Source organism: Rhinolophus sinicus, chromosome 2 (genome assembly GCF_057876585.1).
Source record: "Rhinolophus sinicus isolate RSI-liver-muscle chromosome 2, RSI-T2T, whole genome shotgun sequence".
NCBI classification, from domain to species: domain Eukaryota; kingdom Metazoa; phylum Chordata; class Mammalia; order Chiroptera; family Rhinolophidae; genus Rhinolophus; species Rhinolophus sinicus.
Window position 1 is genome coordinate 178,286,974 of NC_142502.1, and position 23,270 is coordinate 178,310,243.

Here is a 23,270-nt window from a genome sequence, read left to right on the forward strand (position 1 = left end):
CTCTACTTTTGGTCTTAGGACCCTTGACACTCTCAAAAATTATAAAGGACATCAAAGAGCTTTTATTTATATAAAATAGCTATTGATATAGCTATTAATACTTATATTAGGAACTAAAAATTGAGATAATTTAAAAATAATTATAAATTGATTTTAAAATAACAATAGTAAATCCATGATATGTTAACACAGACAACATAATTTTATGAAAAACAACATTTTTGCTAAAATTTAAAAAAGTGAGAAGGGTGTCATTGTTTTACATTTTGAAAAATCTCTTTGCTGTTTGGCTGGATAGAAATAGCTGGATTCTCACATCTGCTTCTATTAATATATTCAATCTGTTGTTATATGTTCTTTTGGTGGAAATATACAGAGATAATTTAGCTGCACACAGATATGTAGTTGGAAAAAAAAGAATTTTAATAACCCTTTTAGATATTTGTGGCTATTCTTTGATTCTACACTAAAACTTAGCAAGTGATAATTCCTTAAAACTCAGTTACAAAGTAGAAAATGAAACCATTTCAATGAACTTTTCATATGGTTACATTAAAAATTATTGGTCTACATTTTATTTTGACTGGCTCTTTTACTATGCATGATTTTGTAATGTTATACATTGGTTGCCTGGGAAATGTTGGTTCATTGCATTATGCAGATATTCAAATGTTGACAACAGTCTACAACATCAGAAAAATCACAGTTTATTTCACCTCCATTCTTGTCAGAAAAATCTGTATTACTATCAAGTTCACGGTGGTGGATACAATTTTTCTCTAATTTTTTTTGAAATCTCTAACTTTATCATTGGCAACAAATATTCCAGGTAAGGCAGGCTTACTTCATTTATTTTTCAAGAAATTGAATGCCAAATACGCATATCTAATTATTAATATTTGCTGGTCAATCGTTCTTTTAAGTAAAAACAGTACTCTGTGAAGAAAAGAGAGATCAGTTCTCAAACATTGAAAGCCCTGACCCACTTGTGGCCTATGATACATGTCATTTCTGCTCACATTTAATTAGTAATGACTATTCCTACAGTCACCTTGATTTAAGGGATGCTGGAGAAGAGATGCTAGGAAATGTAGCCCCTGGCAGGGCAGGCACCATTTCTGCCACAGAAACATCCCCTCATTTTGTCTTCCCTCTCCAGTACACGTTTTCCATACTATACCCTCTGCCTCAGCCCACCCTTTCTCTGTCGCCAGCCTAGTTTCCTTCTACTATCAGCTTAGGTGTCAGTCACGTCCTTCAGGAATCTTATCCGGATAGGTATTCTTGTTCTATGCTCCCAGAACACACTTCATTACCCTGTGATAGCAGCTATCATCTTTACTATAATGGCTGATTAGCTTTTCCCCTCGAGGCTATAAAAAAGAGGAGGGATGACACAAGTCTGTTTTGTTCATTCTTGTAGCCACATCACACAATATATAATCGATCCTCAATAAAAATTAACTAATGTGAATAAGGCTAAGCCATTATTTAAGAGAAAAGGTTAAACTGTGCTACTAGAAAAACTTGAGTCACCCCGATTTCTTTTGCTGTGGCTGTTTCTAAGTTATTTTCTATTAGAACTACTGTCCCCTCCCCCAAAAAAGGACAAGCTGTTTGCTAATAGTACCTTAAAATTATTTTCTCCATAAAATGGTGCGTATATTAGATAAAAATTATGCAGAGAGAACTCTATATCATATTTTCCCCCTTAATCCACAGCTATATATGTTCTCCAGTGATTCACAATTGGCCACAGTCACCTGGTCCCTCTCTTGGCATAGTCTTAACACAGGGAAGCCAACCTTAAGAGCTGATCTGATGCCATATTAAATATACCTGATTTAGAACATGGATTCATTTTGGCTTTTAGAGAAACCAGATAACTTTCCCCCATCTTATCTTTCTATTCTATCTTATTATTTTTTTATTTGATTGTATTGTATTTATTTTTGTCTGCCACATTTTATACCAAAACAGAATTAACAGTGCAGCACATTAGAATCACCTGGAGAGCTTTAAAAAATTTCAATGTCCAGGTCTTACTCAATAATTAAAGCAGAATGTCGGGGTAGAAGCCAGGTATCAGTGGTTTCTAAATATCCTCAGATGATTCTAACGTGCAGCAAAGTTTGGAAACCACTTGTAGGGTAGGTTTTAATCTCAGTTTTGACACATACCGACTGGTCTTGTAAGCTTGGGCATGTAATATAACTTCTCTGTGGAGTTTAATAATATAAAAGTACCTGCCTTATAGAGTTGTTGTAAGGATGAAATGATTAGAAATAAACAAAGTGATTAGATCCATGCATAGAACACAGTATGGGCTATGAAATATTTTTTTTGGGGGGATTATTATATATAGTCTACTTTCTGATAAGTAATGTCCTAATTCATTATGAGTTACATTACTACCATTCTAGTCCATTCTTTTGTGTAGCTTGGCTTATGGCCTCCCAGATAGTTTGGAAGTATCATCCAAACTAAGATAATTCTCCATGGACAGTTTTTTCAGTGTTGCAGAAGTAAACAAAGTCTCTGCTCTTCCAGAATTACATTTTAGTGGGCGAGAAAAATAAGCAAGTCAATATATAATTTCAGGCAGTGGTCACTGAAGCCATGGCAATGCAAAAACCTTTCCTCTGAATTCACTGTGTTCTCTCCAGGTAAGTGTATTTTTTGCAGAGGAGAAGGCCCTTCTATTCCCTGAAAGGAAGTATAGAAGTTTCCAAAATGTTAAACTATATTGTGGACGAAAAAGGGGTTCTTTGGAAAGTAACCTCACAGGGTGATCTGATCATAAATTCCTTACCCGGCAGGTCTTGGTGAGTAGTCCCACCGCAGGCATGTAACTTTTTTAGTAAAAGGTTTATCTTTGCCTTAAGCAAACCCTGTGCATTGTTTTTGTGCACCTAGGTTAACACATCTTTGAAGTAAGTGTAACCACTGTCAAGAGAACACATCGTTTTAACTATCCTGTACCCCAACCCTGGCCTTGCTTTCTGCCCCCTCATGTAATCTTCCTTACGTTGCCTCCCTAATTTCAAAACATAAAAGAAACTGCGAAACTGTCATTCTTCGGAGCATTTGAGATCTTGCTTCCTGGCAATCATCGCCAGTTTGGCTCAAATAAAATCTTACAGAAATTCTTTACAAGTTTGGATGTTTTAAGTATATATATATATATATATATATATATATATATATATATATATATATATATATGGAGAGAGAGAGAGACACACACACACACACACATAAATATATGAGGTTTAAATATATATATTAAAGCAAAAGCCTTAAGTCTCATACAAATGCAAAATGAACACGTCAAAGATTTTATTTACTCATTAACTAATGGGGAGACCAGTAAGATGTTTGACTGTTGAAAGGAGAATTTAAAGTACCCACTTACATTATTGAGTCATGAATAGGAAACGAATTTACAAACAGATGTAAAATGGCTTTTGCCAAGGACGGGAAGGGTCAATATGAAGTTCAATGGACAAAAGTGTTTCATCTTAGTATCAGTTGGTTGTTCAGAACTTCACAAAGAAAAATGGAGAGTCCCCATAGAATCAAAAATCACTGGAAGGTGTGCCAGACTATGGCTGGTTTTTCATTGAAGACACCCAGTAATCTTTTGGTCCATTTCAATGTGTTTTACAATTTTTCCCTATAAAAATCACTCTGATTATCTGTAGACATTCAGCACCTAAGCAGTTCTTTGGCTTTATCTTGCATGTATTTTCCTTAGTCCTCTTGCTTTTTACTTGCCTTTGGCAGGGTGGGGTGGTAATTCGTTTTCACCACAGAGACTTCAGGGTAAGGGGCAAAAGCAACGTAATCTCTCTCCTCTCCAGGAACTCAACTTCCGCCACAGCCGCAAGGCCCCGGAGGGGGTATTAGCCCCGCCCCGCTCCCACTGGCACCACCCGGCCCAGCTTAATAATGGAGCTGCGCGCTAAGGTCACGTGAGCAGCCGCAGTCTCGTAGCACCTCCCAAGCAGTACGTGGCAAAGATGTCCCTCAGAAAGGTCCTTCGTGCTTGCTTTCTGCCACCTACCCAACCCGTCTCTCCCTTTTCCCATTAAATGCGTCTTTTCTTGCTGTTCTCGTCTGAGGGACGGTAAACTACCCGCCAACCTCCAAACCGAACTATTGTGGGTCTCCAAGCCAGCCCTTGCCCTCACTTAAGAGGTGGGGACTCCCTTAACACTGAAGCGAGTTGCACTTCTGATTGGATGTGACACCTTGTCAATCTCCGAGTTTTTCCAATCAGGGGCGGAGTCCTCCCGAGGAAGAGGGTTAAGCCGAGGTCGCGCGAGAGCAGCGCTCGCCACTCAGTGCGCAGGTGCGAAGGAGCTGGCTGGGTCCTGGGCCGGGGGCGGGCTTGCAGACGCGTAGTTTGGTTTTGAACACAGTGACAGAGCTATCTGGGTTCAACCGCTGGGCGAAAAGCCTTTGTCCGGGGCCCGGCCGAGAACAAGGCCCGCGAGATTCCCAATGGTGTCCATGACTTTCAAGCGGAGCCGCAGCGACCGGTTCTACAGCACCCGGTGCTGCGGCTGTTGCCATGTCCGCACCGGGACGATCATCTTGGGGACCTGGTACATGGTAAGGGCGGGCCGGCGGGGCGGGAGGGTACGGCCCTGGGGGGAGTGCGCATGAGCGGGAGATGGGGGTGCCGGGTCTGAGAGGGAGTGTTCGCGGGAGGGGTGGGACTGAAAACGGGGTGTTGGGTGGGGCGGGAAGGCGTAGGCGAGCTTCTTTTTAGGGCGCTCTAACTTTGCGGGAGGAGACTGGCCAGGAACCGGAGTGGGGGTGGGTGGGAATGGGGGGAATTAGAGGAGAAAAGCGGGGTTGGTAAAGGCGCTGGCGGTGAGGGTGTTACTTAATATTAGGTTTCGGTGGGGAGTTCTGGAAACTACTAGGTTTCACTTCTTTCTGTACTTCCGTGACCCGAAAGACTTCCCACCCCACCCCCGTTCCTGGTCCCTGGAATTTTTCCCCCCCTAACGAAACAATTAGGAACGGACCTTGATAAATGCAGTCTAGTTTCGACGTTATGTCTTGCCTGAAAGGACAGCAGAAGGTCCAGTGTGCAGCGCAGTCTGTGGTCCCTGGACCTTGTTTGTTACAGTGTGTTTGTAACGTAGGCAGGAAGGTCTCGGTTCTGAGTCTAGACCTTTCTCTCGGAGACAATACCATTTGTCAGGAGTTACACTCGGTCTGCTTTTTCCTGGTTCATCTGCTCCCTGCACATTAGACGCTTTTCATGTCAGACCCGTTCCGTTTATTTTTTTTATTTATTTTTATTTTTTAAATCTTTTTTACTTTTAAGAGCCCTTTATTGAGAGTCTCTTCTATTCTGGGCCACATATGCTAGCCAGCGTTCCTTGGGTTTCCTTGCCATAACCAAGTTGACAATGTTACCGACTGATGGTTCTCTAGTGATACTTCTGATATTTCCTTATCATCATTTCCAGTATCCATACTCTTGGAAGCTAATTTGCCTGTGACTTCTACATATATGGTTCTGTTTAGGTAGTTTTAGGTTATGTTGACGTTACAGAACTTTGACAAGCTTCTCATATTGTCGACTTGGACACTGAACTTTTTTGTGTACGTGTGGGAGGTTGTGGCATTAGTGTGACTACTGCAGTTTCTGATAACTTGCATGGAAAGGGGAAGAGCTTTATTGTATACGTCCTTTTTGCCTTCCTCTGTTCTCGTTATTTCCCTACCCAGTGCCTTGAAATCATTACTGTTTGGACAAACACCAGATGAGAATCATCTTCAGTTAGGAGATAGTGTTTCATGGCCCATCCCCAGGGAACTACTCAACCTCCACATTCTTCTGGGCTGCCCTGTTTTTACAGTCATGCTTCATTAGTGTACCTTAAAAACAACAACGAAACTTAAATGTGTAGGCTTATTTGCTGGTTTCTAAGTTCATTTTAATATTTCCTGTACCTTTATATTCAGAAACATCATCTTACTGGTATAGTTGTATCACATTCCCCTGAAAAAGATTCCCTCTTGTCTGTATTTTACTTGATTTGTAATACTGTAATTAATGGCAATAACAGCATTGTATTTCTAACTTTCTTTTATTTCTGATCCATTTTGCTAAGGGCATGAGTCTTTAATGTCTTTTGTTTGTCCTTAGCTCTGCCTTCCTTCTCCTAAAGGAATAATTTACATCCTTAGTCCTCAAGTCTCTTACTGCACCCTGCCTCCTTCATCGCTAGAAGATGACTTCCCTTCTTAACTGAGGGTGAGAGTCCAGTAGCTTGGGACTCTTGCGTGCAAACCCAGTCTTCCTGTTTCTTGTCAGATCCTTCTCTCCAGTAACAGAACAAAGGATTTTAACTCCTCTGGAAGAAATAATCACCATCCCAGTTTCAAGCATCTGAATATAATTGGCTGTTTTTCTTTCCAAGGCAGATTTTTTTTTCATGCTGTGGGCTCAGCTCATAAAAAATGAAAAGAAAAGAATAGTAGGGAAATGGGAGTTATAAAAAGCAAAACTCAAAATGCAGGGAGAAAAACTTTACTAACTATATTTATTCTCCCAGAATAGGGAGTGAGGAGTTTAAATCTGTTGCCCCATGGAAGCACTTGATGTGGAAACATTTCACCTATCTCCTTTTCTCCATACTTTAACCATAGCAGTTCTTACTTGGCATGAGCTTTTCTGGCTAGTAGAACATTATAAGCAGCTTAAATCAGTTAATCTGAAATTAAGAGATTTATTGATCGTCTATAATAGAAGAGGCTGTGGTGGGTATATGAAAAGAATAAATCACAGGAACCATGTGTCATTCATCTTTTATATTATAGACGTTCCCAAATATTTCTTGGCTTGAACGTGGCATCTGCCGTTAAGATACGTATTGTATTACAAAGAACTTTCGAGTACAGATACGAAAATGAAACTCATGGTATATTAACAAGGGAGAAGGAGAAGATAATCAGTAACATCAGATTCTAATCAGATTAAGAACTTGAAAAGGCCATTGGTTCCGTTAATTACAGTATTGCTGATGATTTTAAAAGAGTGGCTTCAGTACCATAGCAATATAAGGACTAACTGGGGAGACATGTAACATTTAGAAAACAAGACCACCTCGGCAAAGTGTAGTATAGTATCTAAACAAAGAGGATTTGTCCAGAAAGTGCATTTTGTTGCAAGAAGCTTCTTTACTAAGGCGGGAAAACAATAGGGGAGTGAATGAGGTAGAAGGTCACTTCCCTGTCTAACTACCTTATCAAGATACTCACCTCTATTCCAGGAAGGAGATATTTATGATTCTCTTTAGATTGCCTCTGTGTAGGTTTGGAACCTGGACATGCTGCCCTGCTGCCTGCTGGGCCCAGATACCGTATCAGTGACTTTGTATCGGATACAGTGTCATTGCCTTCTAGCAACTGCTTCTACCAGTCTAGTGTTAAGGTGATTGTGACACTGTCTACTAAAGTATTAATTGTATGGTATTAAAGAGTGCAGTGGGATATAGAGAAGCCAGCCTGGTTCTATGCGCCAGGCCTCTGTTAGCCATTGGCATCTCAGAATTGAATGAAGCATGCCTGACTTACTAATACCTGGTTATGTAATACATGAAGTTTCCCAGTGAGCTCCAGTTTAAATTCTGGCATTCCTTAAATTGCTTTCTCTATTATTTATTTAAAATTTTGAAGCCAGATGATTTTAAATCATGGTTTCCTATATGGTATACTTAACACGTAATGTTTATTGAATGACTGAAAATGGGCTTAAAATTCTCTGCAGGAGGTGTCCTCCTCCATGATAATGGTATAGTATAAGAAAGCATTTTGAGCTTTTGGAATAATGTAGGTCTTGGAAAGATTTAGTATATGGCTAATTTTTCATGAGTGTCTCAACCATAAACAATCTAAAGTTAGGTAGCTGGGAGAGAAGTAAAGACAGGTTTCCTCAAGCTGTGTTCCTTTACAGCCCTCACATCTGACTTCTTTAAATCACTATAGCTTGTTTATATTTCAAAGTTAGTATCTTTCCCCAAACATATTGTCCTGTGTCTCAGTGCCTTTGCATATGCTATTCCTGCTCCAGGAAATGATCTTCTCCCACCACGTCACTTTAAAGAAACTTTATTAATAAGGAAAATTTCAAATACACAAATATACACAAAATGTACTCGTCACCCAACTTCAGCCATTAACATTTTGCCATTTCCGGTTAATTTTTTAATGGTTAGTTTACAGGTTTCCTTGCTTCCCAGCCAGAGGGATCTGGCTTCCTCACTGTGTACTTAGACGAGTTTCTATGTACCTCTATATATGTACTATATAGAGTAAGTGAATGAATCTAGTGAATACGATTTTTATTGAAATATAGCTAACGTACAGTATTATGTTAGTTTTAGGTATACACCGTAGTTATTCAACATTTATATACCTACAGAAGTGATCACCATGACAAGTCCAGCAACCACCTGACACCGCACCACACTATCACAGTATTATTGACTATATTGCCTATGCTGTACCTTATATCAGGTGTACAGCATAGTGGTTAGACATTCATATAATTTAAGAAGTGATCCCCCTGACTAATCTAGTACCCACCTGGCACTATACACAGTTGTTACCATATCATTGATTATATTCCTTATGCTTTGATTTACATCCCATTGACTATAACTTCCAATTTCTATTTCTTAATCCCTGCACCTTTTCACCCTGCCCCTAACCCCCTTTTAAAAATAGTACTTATTATGTATTAGTATAATTATCTTTTTTTCTCCCACACAAGATGTTCTTTTTCAGGAGGGAAGGTGATATGTCTTAGTCTATAAAATGTGTATAATAACTATCTTACTAATTAGAACATTTGAAGTATTCGTTAGGTATTTGTTAAGTGAATTGTCTCCTCCCCCCAGAAAGCGGTAGGAATAACTCATTTGTAACTGCGCATAGGGCAAACAACAACAAAAATATATACATTTATTGTAATTTAAATTTTATAATTGAATTTTAAAGGTAGTCTATTTTGATCTTTATCTGATGATGTTCTTTGCTGACTTGGGAGTTGTAGGCTGGCTCCTTGTGGATCCCCCTTTCTCTGCCTCTGAGACCCAGGATATCCTGAAGCAAACATTGTTTTAATTATAGTCTGAGCAGATACTGGGTTATGACAAAATATGCTGTGGGAAAACTAAAGAATAATAATTAAAAACCAAAAACTAGTCCACAAAGGAATCTTCTGAGATGAGTGTGGCAGTGAAATGAGAAAGCAAAGAGGAATTACTCTGCTCTCCCAAGGCTGAGTGCTCCCATGGATCTGATTCTGTTTCTTTGTAACAAGTGAAATTGTTGCATCTGGCTTTTGTTGTTGTTTGTTTATATAGGGTACGCAAAAGGCTTTCAAAGGTAATGCAAACCATACTGTTTGATCCACTAAATGAACAGTAGCTTTCCCAAATTGAGTGGTGTGTCCATTGTCTGTGCTGTTCACTTATTTACACAGTTACTGCATTCTGCACCTCTCCATATTACTAAGTTTAGAAGTTAACCATTTTTATTACATTTTTGTTAAATTTCTTTGTTAAGGACAATAAAAGGAAAAATGAATTGGGAATAAATATTCTGGAATTGTATGCAGTTACTATTTTAAGAGAAATTTTATATTGCAAGACTGAAGTCAGTTTTATGTATTTTTTGAAAAATGCTACGTGGGACTAATATAATAGAAGTACCAACCGTAATCAAAAGTGAAGAGCAGGGCCGGTATTTGAGCACAGGATAGGTGCGCAGTGGTGAATCTTAAGATCACAAGGAGAGGTTGTCCAGATTAATGCTTTAAAATGTAAGCTGGGGTTCTAATGAAATCTGGTTACCTAATGGAGTACAGGTAACCCCCATGTAACACGGTCGTTAGGTTACTAAAAATGCCGTGTTACACGAAACTAAGAACTAGTGCAAAAAGGGAGTTAGTTTCCAAAAATTAAAAAAAATACTATTATATTTTTATATTTAAGGGAAATATCTGTATTAAAGCAACTTTCACCAAAAGTATATTAACATGTATTAAATAATTTTTTCGTCATCACTGCTAAGAACCATTAACCGAGGGCGTTTTCTTTTTGACAAGATACAGATACCTTCATCCTCTGAACTTTCTTCAGCATTATCTTCTATTCTGTACTTTTTAAAAATCTGTTATTTTTAGATTGCTTTTAGCTGAGAGATCTTTATAAATTTCATTATATGGTGCTAAGCACTTGTGAAGTTCTCTCTTGAACCTTGTGGATTTAAAATTCTAGTAAATTCTAAAATTCTGCAGTCAAATCTGATACGACATCCATACTCGAATGAGAAATTTCAAATGTGATATCTTTTGCTCTTAAAAGCTTTTATTATGTTCCGTGTTGTTCAGGGATTTCTCTAATTCTCAAACCATGTTCTAGGATGCCGTGTTGTACGAGGGTTTCCCCCAATTCTCGACCGTGTTAGAGCGAAACCACGTTACAGAAGAGCATGTTATACAGGGGTTACCTGTATAAATAACTCAATGAAGATTTCAGAAATTGTATGAGCTTTTAATGAAGTGACACTAAAATTCATTTTACCATTACTTAGTCCTTTTGATTAGACCTATGTTTTATTCAGATATATAATGTTTCAGTAGATATATTTGATTGTTCTAACAATTAATTCACCTAATTGTATTAACTTATACATTACATACATTGGTCACACCCATTGCAGTGAAAATGGGCAATTAAAAAATCAGCCTTCAACTGGCGAGCCACCTTGCAATATGATTTTCCTGGTAAACAAGGCCTTTCAGGATTGGAAGGATAAAGTACTTTGACTTTGAGCAGTGCAAGGAAAAAGGCATGTTACTGAACTTTATTTGGAGAGCGAAGTATAAATATTTTATAGCCTTAGATAATGGTTTCTTTTGGAAAGACCTCAAAATAGCAGTTGCTTAGGAATGGTTATAAGTAGTTATGTAGTGCTAAGAAGCAGGGTTCTTAAAAAGAACCAGAGTTGTACCCTAGCTTTGTCCTTTTTTTATCTCAATGAACTTACACGTTATTTTTCTTTTCTGAACTTTAGTTTCCCCATCTGCAAATGGGCTTTAGTAATATTTACTTCATTTGAGTAAATAAGTGACGTAATATATGTAAATATACTTGGTGTATATCCTTAGAAACATTGGTTGATTATGAATTTGACATTGCGACGTTGTTTAGATTACCCAGCATTACCTTATTTAAAGATAAAACTTGGGCTGCTTGTCTTAGAGAATGTGTAGTGCCTTCAACTGATAAACACCTCTAGGAAAATTTAAGCCCTGAAAACTGTGTTATCCTTCAGGGTGGACAGGAAAGAGCTACGTAATAGAGCTTATTTATAATACTGATGCTAAGGCCCAAATATTCCTTGAAAGTATCAAACATTCAGATTTTCAAAAAGGGGGGGAGGACAGATACTGTGACAGGAAGCCTAACTCCAGTCCTAGGTGAGATTTCTTTTATCTAATCATTAATTAATAGGACTGTTTTGAGCACTTAAAGGAATTGGTGCTTTCTGGGCTACTGCAGTGACTAACAACGAGAGGCATTCCTTTTGAAATGGAATTACAGCCCCAGTAGACTAGGAAAATTCACCAGATACGGGATTTCAGCAAAATGTTTGCCAAAGTCTCAAGATGTTCGTCTGGACCAGATAAAGAATTTGATTTGAAGGTTGTTGATTTAGTTTGGACAGCCTCTGGCAGCTTTGTCCTTGGCCCTGTTCTCTTGCTGGCAGTGACTTAGAGATGGAGATGCTGATTGCAGGATGATTACTGTTTATATTTTCCAATGCAGGAAACAGAGAGAGAGAGAGAGGAAATCTGTAGGGTGTCAGAATCTAGATTGAGAAAATCTTGACAGGCAAGAATGTAATAAGATGAAATTCGATTGCACATACGTGAGGGCTTATGCTTGGGCCTCTGAACGCATCTGTGCAGATCTGTGCAGGTGGTAGCTTAGCAGGATCGAGTGTGAAAAAGAATTAGGGGCTTTAGGGAGTCACTCCCATGGGACATTAAAAAATTTTATGAAGCCAGTTTGATTTCAGGCTGCATTAATTGAAATTTTATAGCCAGGATGTGGGAACTGAGACCCTGTGTGTTCTCTCCAGGCTGATTTTAGCTCATTTTAATAGTATGTCCAACAAACTGGAGCAAAGAGGAAGTAGGGAGGTAGCTGGACAGTGTGCTAGTGGGAGAAACAGTACCTGAGTGTGTGTTCTAGAAAAGACAATATTTGGAGGCACATGTCAGCAGCCCTTAGGTGTTACAGGAGCACTTACTCCTCTGAGGGGGAGCCGATTATCTCAAAAGGTAGAGTTAATACTAGTAGGTGAAAGTCAAGTGACACAGTCAAATCTGGGAGTCTTTAGAGCATTTTAGTCTTTAAAGCATTTAGTCAAGAGAAAATAGTTCTCCATTGCTGGATAGGAGACACCGTAGAGGACTTGGGGCTTATCTGATGGATCATTATATGTTCATCTGATGGATGTTACATTTATCTGATGGATAAGTATATTGGATGAACTGTTTTCTTCTAACCCAGAAATTCTGAGATTGTATATAAATAAATACGTGATTGTGAACATGAACAATTTGTAATGATCCCCTATTTTTAAAAGTTGCCCTGTTTTATTCTGTTGCATTGAATCAAACAAATCAATCAATCGTTTTTTCTCTGAAACAATTAAGTTTATACTTTAACTTTATGAGATATTATTTGAAAAGCATTCTTAGGGGCGGCCGGTTAGCTCAGTTGGTTAGAGCGCGGTGCTCTTAAGAACAAGGTTGTTGGTTCGATCCCCACATGGGCCACTGTGAGCTGCACCCTCCACAACTAGATTGAGACAACTACTTGACTTGGAGCTGATGGGTCCTGGAAAAACACACTTAAAAAAAAAAAAAAAAAAAGTTAAAAAAAATGTATTCTTATAGTGGTATTGTGTACCATTTTATCTTACAGGTAGTCTCCTATTTTATGTCTTCAAATAAAACAATTTTAAATATTCAAAGACATGTAAAGATTGTGCTGAAGACGGCCTCTTGATTAATCATGTAATTAATAAAATACTATCTTTCACAGGTGGTGAACCTATTGATGGCAATTTTGCTCACTGTGGAGGTAACTCATCCAAACTCAATGCCAGCTGTCAACATTCAGTATGAAGTCATCGGCAATTACTATTCGTCGGAGAGAATGGCTGGTATGCTTTTAGTTGAAAATATCTCCTGCTAATTACACACAGACTTGTTATTTAGAAGAGGACTAATCAAATTATGTATTAAGTTATTCTACTTGCTGAGGTAGAAAAGTGTTTTTTTGGATTTTTCAAAGCTACTCAGGATTATAATGGAGCATTTCTAGCCAGAAAATGTCGTGGGCTAGTAGAAAACTTTTGAGAAATTGGTATTGTATACTTTGACTCCTGTTGGGTACTGTGGAGCTAAGAGGGAAAGAAGGAATTACAAAAAGACTGTAAGCCTTTGAGGCTGTAGTAGAGGGTGGGAGATTTGCTCACGGGACAAATAGACGTACAGTAAAATGTAAAATATGAATTATTTGAATATTTGGTGATATCTTTTGCTCAGGGTCATAATTCTAAATGTATTTCTATTGTTTAGATTAAGAAAGACTTGACATTAGAGTTAAAAATAGAGTAACCCTAGGACAGTCATAGCAGTTACCTTTTTAAACCTATTTGTTCCGTTAGCAGTATTTTCATTATCTTTCTCTAAAATACAGGTGCAGAAAAATTCTAGTTAAAATATTATATTGTTATAAATTCTGTTAGAAATTTAATATTTGAACAGAAAATTATGCCTCAGACTTTTCAGTGTGAACAATTTCTGTATGTTGATTTTCAAAAAAATTGCACTTCAGAAAAATGTTCCCAGTTCAGATGTACATATTTATAATATTAAAGGATCTTAATTATCAGTTTTAGATTTATTAGCTTTTATTATAAAGTTTTATGCTTCATTACATTTATGACCTGTTCTGATTCATTTATGAAGTTGTTTTTGTTTTTGTTTTTTTTTAATTTGGTTGTTAATTCAAATGATTCGTTGTCCCACAGGCCTAACTTCTATTTCTAGGACACAGGTGGAGTTTTGTGATCATTGGTCATACATTATGTGAAAACACTTAACAGTTGTTCACACTGTGTTTTCTAAAGTGCTTTTTGTTTTCAAGAGTCTCCTGATTGTCTTTTCAAGTATAATATAATCCTTTAATTTTGTTGTCAGATGTGATAGAAAAAATACCAAGAACATATTTGAAACGTGCCTTCTGGCATTTGTTTTTTTCTGAGTAGTCTGTTTTTATTTAAAAACCAAAATAGAAAAAAAAAACCCAACAAAATAGAACAACAAAATTTTAGCTTCTAATTGCTGTTTTAGTATTTACAAAATTTTACTTTAGGCTGTAAAATGTTACTGAACCTGCTAATGTCAGCATTTTCCACTGTCATGTATATTTCTCTTAAAATTGAGGTACATAGAAACATTTAGGGTTATTGAGAATCTTTGAGATTACTTGGGTGTACATCTGGCTCAAAGCCTTGGCTAGATGCAGGGATGAAGTCACAACTATTGCATGTTGCATGAGTATTGTGACTGCTGTCGAGAGAATTGGATGGATTCATTATTAATTTTTGTTGATTATGATTCTACAAAAGTCCTTGTTGTTGGGAGAATATAAAAATACATAGTTCTTGGTCATAAGATAGTTTGTGTTTTCTAAGGAAGTTGAAATTTGACTTTCCCACATATCTTGTATTATAATGGCAAGTTAATTTTCTGATCATTGGCCTGATGGTCGATTTTAAATACTAAGGTTTGTGACTAGTTTATTTTTAATCAACTTGGAAGGATATGACAATCAGTATACTATATGAAATACTTCTGCAACACATGTAAGCTGTTCTTCAAATATGAATTTACTCTTACTTATACGCACCTTGGGAATGGGGAAACACTTGGGGGTCCGCTAAAGGAGGTTCCTAAATGTGTTGGTGGATGGAAACCTGAGGTTCATATTTGGGCATCTAGCCTTCATATTTTGTTTGCTTTATTGATTCACACATACTGGAATATCTCTTGTTCCAGGCGTTACATGTATTTTCCCACCTGCCACCCGATTTCTCCGCATTTTGTTATTTGTTGCTCTAGTGGAAGACGTTGAATTTCACTTTATTTCAATAATTTAAGAAATCGAAATAAATGTGTAGTCATCCGTAACAGATTCTTAAAAGCTGATTGTTTGAATTACAAAGTTTTATTCCAAGTTTGATAGTACCTATCCTATCCTGTTTGAGTTCATATTTTACTGAATTCCTCCCTCTAAGTGCCATTTTACATGGTGCTGTGGGAGGAAAGTCCTTCACGGTGAGCTGTCCTGTATCCTCTAGCGAAATTTAAAGAGGGCTGTTCTTACTTAGTGCCAAATGTCGATGGTGTTTATATTGCCAAGTGAAACGATGATACATAACATTTATCCAGTGTTGTGAATATTCAGCAGTTCTAATTGTTCATCATTATTAGTACCCTTCAGGTTCTTAATACTGACCCCGAGTCTCAGATTCAACTTTAAATTTGTGCTAAGAAACTCAACATGTGGTTTATAGTATTGCTTGAGATTACTTGCGTGTTTTGTAAGGAAATGAGTGAACATGGATTAATGTAGAGAAAAGGAACAACCTGTGAGAATGAGTTGAGGAACAAACAAGAAAATGGACCTGTGTATAGCGGAGAGGCCAAGGTGAAGGGATGTCGTGGAGTGTTGAGCTTGGGTGTTGGGATGGGGGAGAGGGGATTAATGGAGAACCTTGAATTTCAGATTATGTATTTTATCTAAGGCAAGAGGGCGCATCTGTAGCATCCTGTGTTTAATACATTTGTCTTTTAAGCAAATAACTAGACTTTTCTTCCAGATGTACCCTGCTCATCTCACAAGACCAACTTGTGTTATTCCTTTTTTATTTTTTTCCTGATTCTCCAGGCAAAGCTAATTGTTTCTGCTTCTGTCATAGCACTTGCCACATTGGATTATAATTATCTATTTGCAGGTCTTCAGACTCTTAGACTCTGGGCAGAGATCTAGTAAGTGTGAGTTGTAGCAGTTTAACAAACAAGAAAAACAAAGGCGTGAATTTCTTAAGCTTCATTACTTAATGCAGAGGCAGATTTTTTGTTTGTTTGTTCGTTTTTACCCTCTTGGCTTTAGACTTTTTCATAGTCAATCTTGAAATTACTTAGATGTTTTTAAGCTAGTTTTAAAATGTTACTTTGTCGTGAAGAGTTTTGTTCTTTTTAGGTAAGTCGCTTAACTAGATCTTTGTTTTTTTTTTGTTTTCTTAGATAATGCCTGTGTTCTTTTTGCTGTCTCTGTTCTTATGTTTATAATCAGTTCAATGCTGGTATATGGAGCAATTTCTGTAAGTATCCTGTTTTCAACTTTTGGAGTTTGATTTTTACTGAGTGGTACTTAGTAATTTCATACATGTGATGTGACATTGTACTTGTTATTTTTTTCCTTCAGTATCAAGTGGGTTGGCTTATTCCGTTCTTCTGTTACCGGCTTTTCGACTTCGTTCTCAGCTGCCTGGTTGCTATCAGTTCACTCACTTACTTACCAAGAATCAAAGAATACCTGGATCAATTAGTAAGTGTATACACTAAGTAAACTAAATTTTTTCCATTTTAAGTAAAATATTTAAATTTAAATTCTGAGTCAGCTTTAGGTACTATTTTAACCTACCCTATTTATGTTTTAAAGTGTCCTAAAATAATATCATTACTCTTAACTACCATGTTGAAACCAGTAAGGTAAAAATAGAATTACCTTCTTACCATACCATTTGGATAATCCAATATTAAAAGTCCCTAAAGATGGATATCACAGAATTTAAGGAGTCGTTCAAGTTTTGTTTTGCGTATACTGAAAGTATGATAATTTGACTGTATTTGGCGCTCATTAAAGTATTAGTTTTTTGTTTTTGCAGGCATCAGTAGCATTTACCGTGTTTCCCCGAAAATAAGACCTCGCTGGACCATCAGCTCTAATGCATCTTTTGGAGCAAAAATTAATATAAGACCCGGTCTTGTTTTACTATAAGGCTGGGTATAATATAATATATAATATATAATAAATATAATATACCGGGTCTTATATAATATAAGATCTGGTTTTATATTAAATTTTGCTCCAAAAGGCGCATTAGAGCTGATTGTCCAGCCAGGCCTTGTTTTCGGGGAAATGCGGTATTTGAATGTCGATTGTATTCTTCATTCTGTTCTAGGCAAACTGTTGGTGAATGAATGGTATAGATATATAGATAACTTCTCTCTCAAAGGAATAAACCATGTATTTGTGGAGTCAAGACATGAAGATGTTATCTATGCTAACGAACTAGAAATGTCTCAGTACAGCAGTAAATGAGGAGCTTATATTAAATACTATATGGTGGAGGGACGGGAACACTGGGCTGAAGTAAAGTCTGGATGGAGGGATGGGGTCCAGATGCATGAAAGTTCATTTCAAAAATACTATCTTTTAGGAATTTTCTCCCCACTTTCAGATTTTCTTCTGCCTATCCATTTTGCATACCACCAAATTGGTCATTCATTCAAAAAACATGTGTTGATTGCTTCTTATGTGCAAGGCACTCTGCTTAGATCCTAGTGATACATCAGTGGAACTTACTTTCTAGTGAAGGAATTGGAAAACTGACAGTTATTGAATTAAAATTGTGAGAAAAGCTATGAGGAGAAGTGCAGGCTGCTGCGTGAGTGGATCTCACACAGGATATCAGACCTGGGCTGGGAAGTGAGATTTCATTCCAAGTAGGAATTAAGATAGACAACGTACAGAAGAAAATGTTCCAGATAATAGAGACACCTTGAGGCAGGAAGGAACATGGTATAGTCAGGGGCCTAAAGGTGACCATGGTGGCTGGCACACAGAGTAAGGGAGGGGAAGCGGCATGAGATGAGCTGGAGGGAGGTAGCTGGTGGCCTGCTCTGCAGCTTCCTAAGCATAGTTCTCTCTGAGCATGTCACCTCTGGCTGGGAAATTGGAAGCCTTCTCAATAAAATCCACAGCATTCCCCCATGAGCTGGTCCCTTGTATTTATAGACAGAGGCTTAATGAATAGTTTTGTCCCAGGGGAGCACTTCGCAAGGGTTTGTGTTAGTGTGTGGATACTTACTTTTTTCTTTTTTTCTTTCTTTATTTTTGGTCCTTTGGGATTTCTTTGTGCTGCTTTTTTATAAAAATGTGATTATTTATGTTGGCATTTGTATTGACATTTCTGTTAAAGATGTAAGTTTAAAATTAAACGTGCTTTGTAGAAAAGCATGAAAGTGAATTTTTTACTACCCCTTTTATAGACCTCAGTGGTTTCTCCCGTTTTATTCACTTGGTCTCTCAGCCTGAAAGATATTTTCTGTGTTGGCCAGCTTATAAATGTGAAGTTATTCTTTTGTGATACCCTTCTCCCTGAGCCGTGCTCATTGTCTTGCACATAGTAAATGCTAAATAAATACTTGAATGATGTAGCTGATCCTTTTCAATAGAACATAGTGTATCTGCAGTAAGTCACACATCTTGCCTGGCTTCATAACCAGGGACATGGCATGCCTTCTTTTTGCTCTTTTCTGATGAGCATTGAGACTGACAATTGGCTTTTAAAAAAAATCATTTTCCCTGTGTAGGACTAAATGTCCCATAGAATTTAGATAAATATCTGCACCTCCTGACTTAATGACTTAGTGACCCAGGGAAAATTTGGGGTCCTGTACAGGAGATAGTGTTTTCTAAAGGCCAGAAAAATGTACAGCAGTGAAAAGTAAAGAGAAAATGAGCTCAATTTGGACTCTTAGGAGTATTCTGGGTATTCAAACAAATGTGTTTTAAGTGATAAATAGTATGCATTAATGTTGACGAGGCTTAGAATACTTTGAGTTACATTCTGTTTATAAGTTTTTATCAGAAAATCAGTTCTGACTTTGGTGCCTTTTGTATATATTCTTAATGTGCTCTCTAGATTATCACAAAGTACAAGTGCTGTGGCTGAATTTTAAGTGTGTGTATGTGTTTAATTAAACTTCATATATTTTAGAGCAATTTTAGGTTCACAGCAAAATTGAGTGGAAAATACAAAGAGTTCCCATATACCCCCTTCATCTCCCAAACCTCCCCCACCATCCACATCTCAAACCACAGTGGTACATTTGCTACAGTTGTGAAGCTGCATTGACATGTCATTATCATCCAGTCCATAGCTTACATGAGGGCTCACTCTCGGAGTTGTACATTCTGTAGATGTGGACAAGTGTATAAAGTCACATATCCATCATTGTATCGTATGAAATACTTGCAGTTCCCTAAAAAGCCTCTCTGCTCTGCCTCTTCATCCCTTTTGTTACAGCCTGATTTTCCTTATAAAGATGACCTCCTGGCTTTGGACTCCAGCTGCCTCCTGTTCATTGTTCTTGTGTTCTTTGTCTTGTTCATCATTTTTAAGGTGAGTTGCTGATTAAATATTTGGGGGGCCATTTAGACTGACACTGTCCATCTGAACCTTGTTACCTGTCTCCCTAGAATTCACAGTAAGTGACAGTGTTGATTCTGACACAATAGTAGAGAGCCCCTAGGCAACATCCTCCCTCTTGTTTCCAGAGAGGGGTTGGAAATGCCAGGATCCTTCCTAAGTGTAAGGATTGTCATGTTTCTAGAGTGGTTCACGATTTGGATTGAGAATCTGTTAAAATTCCTAAGGATCAGAAACAGAATTTATTCTGCAGCACAATGGTTATCTGTCCTGAATTGAAACCTCAACTCTGTTTTCTCTGTAAAATGATAATAAAACTTGTGACATTTAAATGAGAACAAGTAGGGAAAGGGCCTGACCTGTTTTATTGGTAGGTAGGTCCAAATGGATGTCAATTCCTTTCTCCAAGAGAAAATGTGAGGGAAAGCATTATAAGTCACCTTAATTTTAGAACAGGTACGTATAGATGATGCATTACAGAATTGTACACTTGAAACCTATGTAATTTTACTGACCATTGTCACCCCAATAAATGTTAATTTAAAAAAAATTGTATTAGGTTGGTGCAAAAGTAATTGCGGTTTAAAAGGTGAAAAATAATTGCAAAAACTGCAATTACTTTTGCACCAACCTAGTAGAACAGGTAGTCTGTTGAGTTCTAGCATATATACATTTTGTTTGTGCTCTTTTAGGCTTATCTAATCAACTGTGTTTGGAACTGCTATAAATATATCAACAACAGAAATACGCCCGAGATTGCTGTGTACCCTGCCTTCGAAGCACCTCCACAGGTGAATGACCTTCTAATATATTAAAACTTCACTAGCCATTACTGATTATTCCCAAGAACCTAGATCTTGACTTTCTCTTGAGTGCCATGGCTGTGGTTTAGGGCATGACTGGTTTAAATCCACAAGATTCAGGGTTTCCCTATTGGAATCTGGGAACTTGGGCCAGAGAAACCCTGCACTGCTCATCTTATTCAGTTTGGTTGTTAGGTTTGATGTTTAAGTAGAACTTCAAGAGTGTTGCATTTTGGGAGAGATCAGACAGGAGACAGCAGTGTGACCCATGCCAGGTTCATGGCTTCTGGAACTTCTAAGGATGTCGGGGGCACCATCAGTTAAAGCTTGTGTTGCTTTAAAAAAATATCCATATGATCCAAAGGGGAAGCTGATTTTCTGGGGGGGAGATGAATAGACTGGGTTCCACGAATCTTTGGGAGGCTTACCTCTCAGGGCCCTTTAGTTGCTACTGTACTGTTTTCCCAGGTTTTCACCATGTAGAATATATGTGGCCCATATAGGGCCAGCTGTCACACTTGGAGTCACTTAAGTTAGAATGCCACTCTCCTTCATGTAGATGTGCCCTTCACCCCAGAAGAAATGATACCTGATCCTTTGACTACAGATGATGATGAAATTCAGGACCAGCATTTATTGGAGGCTTCCTAAGCCTGGTTCAGTGGGCCCTTAACCTAGCTCTGCAGCCTCTGAGATGTAGTTGGTACTGGTACTTGATCAGTCACACTGGAAGGGGGAAGCGGTGGCACATGCTTCCTGCCAAGGTGTCCTGGTAGCCCCTCAGGGTCAGTTTGGAAGCAAAATTGTACCCTCTCTCCCTCTCTAGCAGTCTTGGATCAGTCATCTCAGCTGAATGTAAAGTTCCAGGTTACTACTCATCTTTCCTCTTAGGAACTACTTAGCTTCCAGTTTCTTCAGCTCATCTCTATGGGTTCATGTATTCCTGTATATGATGTAAAATCTGAAGGCTGAATTATTCCGATAGGATTTTAAAGGAGAATGAAATCTGACAGAATTTTTTTCTCTCTTCAGTATGTTTTGCCAACCTATGAAATGGCAGTGAAGATGCCTGAAAAAGAACCGCCGCCTCCTTACATACCTGCGTGAAGAAAATCTGCTTTTGTCAATAAACCCTATACCAGCTTTTTGTCTTGATTATTTTACAGAATACTGCAATACAGGGCTCTTCAAACTTGTTTGATATAAATGACATTTTCCTGTGTTTAAGCATTTATTTTCAAACACTAACAAGCTTTTTGGACATCTATTAACAGTCAGTTTTTGTTTTTGTTAAGTCTATTATATTTTAGTAGTTTTTGAAGACAATCTAGGTTAAGCAAGAGCAAAGTGCCATTGTTTGCCTTTCATTGGGTTGGGGGGTGGGAACAGGGTATTCTCTACACATTTTCTTTTTTTAACTTCGCACTTTCTTTATATAATAGTTTGCATTTTGGTTATTTGGTGCCCTGGGGACTTTGAGGAAGGAGGAAGTAAATATTCAGGGTGAGTGAGTTGGTTACAAGACCTGAAGTGTTGAGCTGTGAAAACAGGGAAAATATATAACATTTTAATTGGACTGTAGAAGATGGTGGTTGCATGTTTCTAATTTGTATGTGTTTCCATCTTTGTGATAAGATGCTTTAATAAATCTCTTAAAATTTACTGTTGTCATTTTTAAAAAGTCTATTGCCCTTTTTTTGGTAGAAGAAACCTAACATTTTCCATTGCAATAAAAGATTGCCAGGGTTTTCGATACTTGGAGAATACAACTCTAGGCTTTTCATTAGGAAGCATTTCTTTAATGCAGTGACGCTGAAGTATTTCAGGTTGTGGGGAAGGTATTACTTGAATCACAGGCCAGAAATTAATATTGATGGTTTGATAGAAAAATTATATTGATGGCTAGTGTAGCAAGCTATATTTTTATGTCAAGATCATTTAGGTAGGTAATGAGTTCATCAAGAACAATTCATGTTAAAGTGCATCAGTTGACCTCCAGAGGGGAAGCAAAGAGAAAGCAGAAGCAAATAGCTTATTGACCCCACCACTAAAATTTTCTCCTGAAAATATCTCACTTTGAATCATGCTAAGAATGCAGCAGTGGTGGCATTATGCACATCTACCATGTATGAGGTCTGACAAGTTCGTGAACTCATCCTTGAAAAAGTGCTCCATACCTCATTGCTGAATATCACTACAGTCACCTTCGAAGTACTCCCCTTGGGAAGCTATGCACTGATGCTAGCGCCTAGTCCACCCTTCAAAGCAATTTTGGACTCTTTCTGGAATGGCCATCAGTGCTGTCATCATATTGCCCTTGATGTCCTGAGTGTCATCAAAATGTCTTCCTTTCAGTATTTCCTTTGTCTTCAGGTAAACGAAGTCATTGGGGGCCAGATCAGGTGAGTAGGGAGGGTGTTCCAATACAGTTATTTGTTTACTGGCTAAAAACTCCCTCACAGACAGTGCCGTGTGAGCTGGTGCATTGTCGTGATGCAAGAGCCATGAATTGTTGGCAAAAAGTTCAGGTCATCTAACTTGTTCACTCAGCCTTTTCAGCACTTCCAAATAGTAAACTTGGTTAACATTTTGTCCAGCTGATGCAAATTCATAATGAATAATCCCTCTGATATCAAAAAAGGTTAGCAACATCGTTACAAGTTCTTGAACTTAATTGTCAGACCTGTATGACATACTAAAAATATGTAAAGTTTTTAGTGAATTCTGTAAAAGGTCATCCTCTCCTTTGATCATTTGGCAAATGGGCTTTCAGTGAATTAGCTTTGAACAGTGATGTGGTGAGCTGGCCTGCTTCCTTCTCTCTCCCTCCAGCAGTTAGGACATACC

At 37.8% G+C, this 23,270-nt stretch overlaps 1 protein-coding gene across 1 annotated transcript; it reads left to right on the forward strand.

Annotated features, from left to right (window-relative positions):
* The first annotated feature begins 4,338 nt into the window (after nt 1-4,338).
* LAPTM4A (lysosomal protein transmembrane 4 alpha) lies at nt 4,339-22,085 on the forward strand. Its single transcript, XM_019755322.3, has 7 exons — nt 4,339-4,617; nt 13,152-13,272; nt 16,427-16,503; nt 16,608-16,730; nt 19,498-19,593; nt 20,313-20,411; nt 21,456-22,085. The coding sequence occupies exons 1-7, from the start codon at nt 4,507-4,509 to the stop codon at nt 21,528-21,530; spliced, it is 702 nt and encodes a 233-aa protein (XP_019610881.1). The 5' UTR covers nt 4,339-4,506; the 3' UTR covers nt 21,531-22,085.
* Nucleotides 22,086-23,270: the final 1,185 nt, after the last annotated feature.

What these genes read in the sequence shown, in the direction of transcription:
- LAPTM4A (XM_019755322.3), top strand. Translation starts at nt 4,507, where the DNA reads ATGGTGTCCATGACTTTCAAGCGGAGCCGCAGCGACCGGTTCTACAGC. An exon ending in TCTTGTTCATCATTTTTAAG is followed by an intron (nt 19,594 to 20,312) that starts GTGAGTTGCTGA and finishes GTGCTCTTTTAG; the next exon opens with GCTTATCTAATCAACTGTGT. An exon ending in CCTTCGAAGCACCTCCACAG is followed by an intron (nt 20,412 to 21,455) that starts GTGAATGACCTT and finishes TTCTCTCTTCAG; the next exon opens with TATGTTTTGCCAACCTATGA.